General features: G+C 55.2%; 1 protein-coding gene across 1 annotated transcript; it reads right to left on the bottom strand.

The window, feature by feature from the left end:
• Positions 1–4855: 4855 nt before the first annotated feature.
• On the bottom strand, positions 4856–9054 carry LOC308547060 (uncharacterized protein C8orf90; the record flags this gene model as incomplete). Its single annotated transcript, XM_081116760.1, has 2 exons — positions 8977–9054; positions 4856–5337 (listed from the first exon to the last, which is right to left on the bottom strand). The coding sequence occupies exons 1-2, from the start codon at positions 9038–9040 to the stop codon at positions 4856–4858; spliced, it is 546 nt and encodes a 181-aa protein (XP_080972886.1). The 5' UTR covers positions 9041–9054.
• Between the last annotated feature and the right edge of the window lie 834 nt (positions 9055–9888).

Here is a 9888-nt window from a genome sequence, read left to right as displayed (position 1 = left end):
TGAAGATTGTAATTGCAATTAATTAAACATCCTCGCTGCTCCTCAGAGTCTATTCCTGAAGAGACTGGAATAGAGGGGAGGGGCCCCACCACAACCTGTTCCTGGGAAACTGGGAAGTCGGTGCCTCTGAATACCAAGGGTGTTTGATGTCTCTTGTGTCCCTCAAAACCTGTGGTGGCTGCAGGGTAAAGAGAACCCAGCCTGGGGCCTCTGAGCTGACGCCCGGTGTCCTACCCTCTCCCCAGTGCTCTCCCTGTACCCAGAATGGAAGGGGGAGCCTCTGGGTGCCCAGCCTTCTGCTCAGCAAGGTTATATCCCAGCCACTTTTCTAAATAAATTTCTACATAGAAGACATACTAAATACAAACCCCAAATTCTTATGACATGCGACAGTCATGAAATTACTCTGTGAACATGCTATGAAAGTTTCTGAGTGGTTACCCCCCCCATTCCTGTTCTTAAGAGACTTGTGCTCTGTCCCCTACAGGGCAAGGGGACCTGCCAGGGTCAATGTTCCTGGGAGACTTCCTTGTTCCTGGAGTGGAATGGATCTGAGGAAGGCCCCATGCTGCCAGCCAGGGTGCCCAGTGGGACCTGCAGCTGCCCTCAGGGGACACCTTTTATTGGCTTACTTCCCTTCTCTGTCTCTCTTGCTCCCTCTCTTCCCTATGTGTCCATTGTAATCTCCCAAGGAAACCTCCTGCACCTGAATCCAGGTGTAGGGACTGTTTCTAGGGGAGCCCATGCAATTAATACACAGTAGAGGATATTAACACCTAATGTTATCATTGCTGTGGTCCACGGCAGTTCAGGTGAAAACTGCCACACTGAAACTGTGTGCATCACTGTCAAAATAAAGAGACAAGCCCGCAGGTGGGAAGGAGCCTGGAGCAGGAGTTAAGGATCTTATGGGGCCACCAGCAGAGGAGGGGAGGCGGGGAGGCTGGACACACCTCTTCCAGAGCCCCGATTGGGGGGGGGTGTACATTTCCTGTCGCTTTTTCTACAAGTAAGGCTTTAGATAAAAGCATTTCTACCCATGACCAGGAAGCTACAAATAAACCCCGTATTAAAGAAAAGGGAGAGGATTCCAAGATGGTGGTGGACTGAGTGGAAGCCACGCTGACACTCCCAGGTCCAAACTGGGAATTACAACTAAAATAGAGAAAAAACATCCTGAATAATCAACTACAACTGAAGATGGGCTGGAGAGCACCCTCATAACCAAGGAGGAAAAGTGGAGACCACACAGAGACTGGTAGGAAGTGCAGGGGTGCGAGAGAGCTGGCTGGGCTCCTCCAGGCAGAATCTGAAGGTCTGGAGGAAGATCTCAGCTGTGGGGGGTTCCCACTGAGAACTCTGGGGTCTAAACCCCAAGCTGAGCTCCCTAGCCCAGAGCACCAGGACTGAGAAAGGTGCCCACATAACATCTGGCTGTGAAAAGCATGGGGTTTCCATCCACCAGGGAGAGATGGCTGGAAATGCAGGCACCCTCTTAAAGAACCAACACACAAAGTTTCCTGTGCAGCCACCCACCTTCAGCTCCTGCAGAGGGAGGGCAGAATGGACTGGAGCTGTGTGAGGAGAATCCAGTGGGGCTGGCTTAGGGGATAGAGCTCAGTGGGCAGCCATGTGGATTCCTGTGCCGAGTCATTCCCCTATACTGCAGAGGACATCTTTCTCAGGCAGACATTTACCTTCAAAGCAGCTTTTGTCTGTAGGGGAAACAATTGCCCCACCCTGCTGGAAAACGTCTGGCCCCACCCTATGGAATTTCTACAACCTGAGGCTCCTTAAGGGACTGAATAACAGTTTTGTGTCTTTGCCTGATTTGCTTCCAGACCAGGGCTTGGAAAAGCAGACTTTGGTGTACATCTTGGTCCTGTCCAAACACACCCAGCCCCAGCAGAGCAAACCAAAAGCTGTGGAGTGTGGAAAACTTCAAACAGGGTACTCAAGGCCAGTCACAAATAGTATCTGACACTGGCCTGCAACAGAGACCACCCAAAATGACTGGGAGTTCTAGCAGATCTACCTAATACATAGAAACAAATCCAAACAGGCAGCCAAAATGGGGAGACAAAAAAACAAGCCCCAAATGAAAGAACAAGAGAATTCTCCGGAAGAAGAGCTAAATGAAATGGAGAGAAGTGATCTATCAGATATAGAGTTCAGAATAGTGATCATAAAGATGCTCAACAGCATGAAAAAAGATATAGAAACTATAAAGGAAATTAAGAATGACATAGTAAAAATAAAAGAAACATTGGAAGGAATGAACAGCAGATTAGAGGAATCTGAGGATTGGATCAGTGAATTAGAAGACAGGTAGTAAACATCACTCAATCAGAGAATCAAAAAGGAAAAACAATTAAAAAACAGAAGGACAGTCTAAGGGAGATGTGGGACAACATGAAAGGTAACAATATTCACATCATAGGAGTGCCAGAAGAGGCTGAAAGTAAGCAAGGGTTAGAGAACCTGTTTGAAGAAATAATGGCAGAAAACTCCTCTAACCTGATGAAGGAAAAAGTCACACAAGTTCAGGAGGCACAGAGAGTCCCAAGCAAGAAGAACCCAAAGAGGCTCATGCCCAGACACATCATAATTAAAGTGCCAAAAATCCAAGACAAAGAGAGAATCTTAAAGGCAACAAGAGAAAAGCAGTCTGTTACCTACAAAGGAGCTCCCATAAGGCTGTCAGCTGACTTCTCATCAGAAACTGTACAGGCCAGAGGGAATGGCATGAGGTATTCAAGGTAATGCAAAACAAGGAACTGAAACCAAGACTACTCTATCCAGCAAAGCTGTCACTCAGAATAGATGGTGAAATAAAGAGCTTTCCAGACACACACACACAAAAAGGCCAAAGGAGTTTATCACCACCAAGCCAGCATTGCAAGAAATGTTAAAGGGACTTCTGTAATAAGAAGTAGAAATAGAGGAGAGAAACATAGGCATGAAGAATTAAAATCGCAATAGATAAGTATCTATCAATAATAACCTTAAATATAAATGGATTAAATGTCCCAATCAAAAGACATAGGGTAGCTGGATGGATAAGAAAACATGATTCAAATATATGCTGTTTACAAGATACCCAACCTCAGAACAAAAGAGTCACACAGGCAGGCAGGAAAAAAAAAAAAAAAAAAACAACTTCTGGAGGACTTTAAAGGAGAGATTGACAGCAGTACAGTCATAGTAGGGGACTTAACACCCCACTGACTTCACTGGATAGATCTTCCAGACAAAAAATCAACAAGGAAACAGTGACTGTAAATGACACACTAGATCAGATGGATTTGACATGTACAGAACATTCCACCCCAAAGCTGCAGAATAGGCATGTCCTCAAGTGCACATAGGACATTCTCCAAGGTGGAGCACGTGTCAGGACACAAAACAAGTCTCTACAAGTTCAAGAAGATTGAAATCACATCAAGCACCTTCTCGGACATTTATACCATGGAATACTATGAAGCTGTAAAAACGAAGGATCCCTTACCCTTTGGGACAGCTTGGTGGGACCTGGAGAGTATTATGCTAAGCGAAATAAGCCAGTCAGAGAAAGACAAGTTTCACATAATCTCACTCATATGTGGAATCTAATGAACAAAATAAACCGATGAACAAAATAGATCCAGAGGCGCAGAAGCATGGAACAGACTGAGGGATCTCAGAGGGAAGGCAGGGTGGATGGGTGGGTGGGGCGAGATTAACAGAAGAATTTATATGCACATGTGCATAACCCATGGACACAGACAATAGCGGGGTGAAGGTCTGGGGGGAGGGGTACAGGGTGGAGAAGGTCAATGGGGGGAAAAGGGGACATTTGTGATACTTTCAACAATAAAGATAATTTTTTTTAAAAAAAGGGAATAAAAATAAAGCTCTGATTCTATCTGCACTCAAGTGAGAACATGCCCTCCCAGCTCACCTGCCTCACTGGCACACCTGCAACCCAAGCCCCAGTGAGAGGAAACCTGGGCCTTTGGCACACAGGTTGGAGGAGGGAGTCACAGGATCACTCATGCAGTGGCTCTGACCTGTTGCCTGCCAGCCCTCAGTAGGCAGGTCTCCACCAGGGCTTGTCACCTGCACAGAGAGACACACCCAAGATGGAGGCCAGCACACTGGTGGCCGTCCCCAACTCAGGGAATTCTCTCAGCCTCAAAGTGGAGAACAGGAGGCACCTCTCTCTCCCCAGAGTCAGTAGGTGGGGGGGGGGGGGGGTAAATAAGGGCAGTACTGGGGGATGCTCTGTGCCATTCCCACCTTGGTGTCCCTTTCCCTGTCACAGCCTCTCCCCACCCAGCGTGTACCCTTGGCTCCTGCTTCTCCTCTCTGCTCTGACACCTGTTGCCCTTCCCTCCACCTCTCCACTCCTTCTCCCCCATCCCGATGCCTCTGTGATGGAAAATGGGAAAACTGCTGAACTTGGAGTCAGGCACACCAGGAACCAGATCCCAGCTGCTCCTTGGAGGAGCCAGGACTTTGGTGTCCTGACCTGTGAGATGGTGCCACCCATACTCACCCCAGGACTGTGGCTAGGGCCCCAGAGGGTAGGCACTGGGGAAAGCTGGGCCACCACCCTCCCTATCCCAGATCCTCTGGCTTCTGGCAGCCACTGAGGCCTGGCCACCCTGTCCTGCCTGCCCTCTTGACTTTCACTCACTGGCCATTTGAGACCCAAGTGGCTATCGCACCCCACAGCTGAGCAGGCCTGGCCTGGGGGCAGAGCCAGGATTCAGGCCCAGCCCAGTCCAGGTGCCTGATCAGGTGTGTCCAGCAAAGAGCGGGGGTGGGAGAAACAGAAGCACTCTTTATTAGCCTTCCGGGGGCTGCCCCAGGGCTAGCCCAGTCTGGGGGCGCCCCCACCATGTATGGCGGGCTCAGCCCCTGTGGGCCCCTGGAAGGTGGAGCTGGCGGCAGGCCCGGGTGCCAGGAGCAGGAGGCCGGGCCGCTGGCCAGCGCCAGCTTGCGCGTAGCTGAAGGCCAAGCGCTCCAGGTGCTGCTTGCGCAGGGCGGCCTGCGCCGTGCTGTGCAGGGGCCGCAGCAGCGAGGGCGGCGCTGCTCCCGGGCCCCGCAGCAGGAAGTCGAAGCCCGCGCGGTCGTGCGGGTCGTAGAAGAGAGGCCCGTTGGCCGGGTCGGGCCCCGGCGGCCAGGCGAAGGGGAAGGGCAGCGTGAAGTCTTCCGTGAGCACACGGATGGCGAAGTCGTCCTCCTTGCCCAGCGCCCGGTAGGCGCGACCGATGCCGCGGAAGTGCGCCTCCCAGAGCTGTGCGTCCCCGCCGTAGATGTCCGGGAAGGGGAGCTCCTGGGACATGACGGCACCTGCAGACCACATCACCAGTGACGGGCATAAGTGACCACCCTTGCAACAGGCAGAGCCACCAAGCAGGCGGCGTGGCCGGGAGAGAGGGAGGAGATCGGGCCATGGGGAGGGGAGGGGAGGGGAGGGCATGTGGCTGCTGAGATGGGGTATCACCCGCAAGCTATGAAGAACAGAAAGCCCTCGACAGTGTGAGAGCGTACATGCCACTAAATGTTATTTGGGTGGAAATGTCCATATGCGGAGGAAGTCCAGGTAGTTTGCCCAGGCAGGCCCTGCAGGGTCCCCCAGACGAGCTCAGGATGCCGAGCTCACCCTCAGACCGTGGAGAACAGGGAAGAGGGTGACCTAGCCACTCTCAGTTGAAAGTTGATAGTGGGCTGTGCCGAGAATGGACTGTGGGGACCCAGCCCAGAGGCCAGGTCAGATCCAGGTAAGGACAAAGCAAGGACAAGGACAAGAGAGGCATAGCTGGGGGGAGGTTGAGGGGCCAAATGCCAGGCCTTCTAGATCAAAGTGGAGAGGAGCCCAGGGTGATAGTCTGGTTCCCAGCCTGGCACTGCTCCACAGGGGACAGGGGTCAAGTTGGAAGGTGAGTTTGTCCTGTCTCTTTTGGGCACCCTTGGGGGCAGGTTGAAGGAGGAATGTGGAAGTCTCTCGCTCTCTATCCTGTGGTCTCTTCCTGAGTCATGTGTGGATCCCTGGGGGGGTCTGGTGAAATCCAGGGACCCACTCTCAGAAAACCATGTGTGTACAAACACAGCACTTTGCCCTTGGTCTCGGGTCCCTGTGCTTTCAAAGCCCATCCATGGCCCCAGATGGCAGCCCAGGCTGCTGCTCCATGCCCACACCCTGAACCTAACTCAAAACCCTGGCTGGGTGATCCCTTCCTACTCGGCCAAGAGCCCCTGGATGATAACATCCTCCCCTTCACACAGATATTCATGGGCATCTTTGCATGCCAGAGAGGCACTGTGTCGGGCATCACAGCTGTGGACCACACACTCAGGTCCTTGGTCACTCCAGGGCAAGGAGCCAGTAGACCTGCATTGGAGGTCATACCTTCTACCTGTGAGAGCTTGGATTAGTCATTTAACTTCCCTGCACCTCAGTTTCTCCTTCTAGAAAATGGGAGCAATCAAACATGTTCCACTGTCCTCACAAATGAGAAGGCATTGGTGAACCTCCCTTATCACCGGGACGTATTTTCCTAGCTCAGCACCCAGAGATCTTCGAAGCGGGCGGGCTGGAGAACTGTCGTGTGCAGCACCGCGGACAGCTCCAAGGCCCTGCAGGAGCCCCTGACCAGGAGGGGCTGAAGGGTGGTGCCTCCATCCACAGCAGCCCCTCGTTGTCCATTGGGAGGCCTCCTCCCTGCAGGCCTCCAGGGTGAGCGGCTGGAGGTGCAGGGCTGCCCTCAGGTCTGAGCCACTGGCCTGGCCTCACACTTAGCACCAACAGGTGGGCAGGCAGTCAGGGCAGGGGCTGTGAGGTCTTGCTGTGGGTTGGGGGTAGGAGAAAGCTGTGGAGAAGAGAGGAGCTGCGTATGGGGCCCCCAAGACTAGAGAGGAGAGAGCTCCAGGAGCATGAGAGGAGTGACACCATCTGACGGCAGTTAGCCAGGTGAGAGGGTTGCTGAGAGCAGACGGGTGGGAGGGGTAAGCGCAGCAGGGAGGCCGGGAGGGAGCCAAGGCAGTAATCCAGGCCAGAGGGGTTGTTGGCGAGGCCAGGGCAGTGGTGAGAGGTACTCAGATTCTGAATGTGTCTTGGAAATAGAAATGACAGGCACTGCTGATGGGGGGGGGGGGGGGAGAAAGAAGGAAGACACTGAGGTTTCTGGCCTGAGCAACTGGAAGAAAGGAGGAGATTGGGGTGGGGAGCCAAGAGCCTAACTTGGGAAAGTGGGTGCCTTTAGACAGGCCAGAGGAGAGATGCAGAGGACAGCTGGCTGAGAGTTTGCATTTGGGGTGGGGGTTCCAGGCTGGGGTAGACACCTGGAAGGTGGTATTTAAAGCCATGAAACTGCGTGAAGTCACCAAGGACATGAGGACAGAAGAGGCCCTTCTCCCCGCACCAGGTCAGGGAGCGGAGGAGGAGCCCGCAGAGCTGCGGGAGGAAACCAGGAGGCGCACACCAGGCTGCGTCAGATGAGGCCTGAGAATCGTCTTCAGGTTTGCGCTTTGGCCAAGTGCAGAAAGGAAGGGCTGGGCCAGGCGGGTTCCAGCACCCGAGGCAGCAAGTATAAACCACGGTTCTGAGGAGTGTTGCTGTAAACAGGGAGCAGAGAACTCCCGGAGCGGAAAGGGAGGTGGGGTCAGGGCACAGGGTAAATACTGTGTTGGGGGGAAGGTCTAGTGGAGAGAGTGTCCCGATGCAGCAGTTAGTGCCCCGGAGTGAGGAGTGAGGACCAGGGCCCTGAGCAGGAGGGAAGAATTGGGACCCGCGGGAAGTTGGCTTTGGCGGGAGCAGGGACTGGTCATGAGAACAGAGCCTGAGGGCACAGGTGCAGGTGGGCAGTGCCCATGATGCCAGGACCCCCAGGAGTCCCCTTCCCATGGCCTTAGTTTCCCAGTGAAAGAGGGAGCAAGGCCACCCGCTGAGGGAGAAGAGAGAGGAGGGGAGGGGAGGAGAGGGGAGGGGAGGGGAGGGGAGGGGAGGGGAGGGGAGGGGAGGGGAGGGGAGGGGTGGGGCTTGGAGAGCAGCTGGACAGAGGAGGAGCATGGGGACCCCGAGTCTGGGACTGCCTCAGTCAGGAAAGGCCCTCCAGGCATTAGTGCCTGAGCTTCTCCCAGCTCTGCTCAGCTGAAGGGCCCATGGAGGAGGAAGGAGAAGGGGGGGAGTTGGGAGGTTGCCAGGCTGACACAACAAAAAAGAGGGGGCCAGGAGGGAGGGTGTGTGTGAGGGTGTGGGGGTCACGCAGAGGGGGAGGCAGGCAGGCAGGACAGGCTGGACCAGGCGGGAACTTGCTAGACGCCCTGGCTCCCCCAGGAGTGCGAAGCCCGGCCCCAGACGGCCCAGACTGAGTGAGACTCCTGAGGCTGGGGTGGGGCTGCATGACCGGGTGCGGGTGGCTGGGGTGGGGTACAAAGCACTTTAAAAGGAGTCTGGGGGGCTGGGGGGCCAGTGTGAGGGAAGAAATCACCAATGTGATGACACAGAGATAGAGAGAGTGTCAGTGAACAGAATCTGAAGTTGAAGGAAGGGGGATGACCTCAGGTGGGGGTATGACTCCCCTCCCCAGCAGCAGCAGTGGGAGTGGATATCTGAGGACCTGGAGTGCAGAAGTGGGGTTTCAGGGATGTAGTGGGGGAATAGGCCCAGAGAATGATCTGGAAGAAGCCCTGAGGAACGAAAAGGACCCTGTCCCACCTCCAGGCTCAGGGTGCAAGGGCTGCAGGACCCCCAGGCAGGCTGCAGGGCAGCTGGTCCTGGAGGGGAGCAGGAAGAGGGACTGTTAGTTAGGGGATGGGGTCCATGCCCCAACCCCAGCCCTGTCCTGCTCTGTCACCTTGGCAAACCCCCGCCCCCCCTGGCCCCAGGAAGAGGAGGTGGGGTGGCTGCTTCCTCTCTCGCATTTTCAGAGCCCCAGATGCCATGGGCACCCCTTCTTCTCCATCCCTCCCCCCTACCTGGTGTCTCACCTGGAGTAGGTACGGGAGGTGGCAGACTTGCTTTGCTGGGGTCCCCAGAATAGGGGGAGGCCATGTCTGCAGCCTGGGGTTCGGCTTGTTTACCTGGCTTCCCAGGAGACTGGGGGAGGGGCCCCCAGGGGAGGAAAGAACCTTGCATTTAAAGGGGCCTCGCCTGGAAGTGGGCTGGGCTGGGAAGGGAGAGGGGAAGGGAGGTTAGCAGGTCCGGTGGCCCCTCCCCCACACCTCCGCAGCTCACCTGGCTCTGCTCAGGAACTATCATTACCCACCCTGGCACTCAGAGACCTCCCCCACCTCCACCAACCCACCCTTCCCCCTGTGTTCAGGTCACTCTGGTGCCCACAGCCCCCGGCCTGTAAACGCTCACAGAACAGTAGAGGCCGTGACCGGAAGAGGCTGGCCGGCCCTCCGGACCAAAGCCATCCCATCCCACAGGTTTCCAGGGTCCAGGGCTGGTCAGCAGCCCCCTCTCGGCAACTCCACAGTCCCTGAGATAGGGGTCAGACAGCACTAGCCTCAAGGACCCTGTCGGGGCCTAGGAAGGTGCTGTGAGTAGGTGGGTGGGGAGGCCATGGTTGCCATGGTGAAGAGCCTGCAGCTGCTCTGTCCTCCCACCTCCCTGGGAGCCCAGCAAGGGCAGGCCCAGCACCTGTCTAGGCCAGACTCCTGGTGGGAGGGCAGAAACCCTCCCCCCAAATGAGCCCCCTGGCATCATGGGGGAGGGAGAGCCTTGCCCAGGCAGGAAGGCACACAGGAGGGAACTGTGCGGGCCCCACTCTTGACTGCTCTAGCAATGAAGGGGACTCTATTTCCTGTGCCACCTCCATCATTTTGTTAGTGAGCATACAGCACACTTACAAGGGCTTCAGAGAACTGGAGCGGTTCCATCCCTGGCCCCACAGC

Source organism: Miniopterus schreibersii, assembly GCF_964146895.1.
Source record: "Miniopterus schreibersii genome assembly, chromosome: 17".
Classification (NCBI taxonomy): Eukaryota; Metazoa; Chordata; class Mammalia; order Chiroptera; family Miniopteridae; genus Miniopterus; species Miniopterus schreibersii.
Note: the sequence above shows the minus strand (reverse complement) of the source record. Positions and strands in the feature narration are given on the sequence as shown.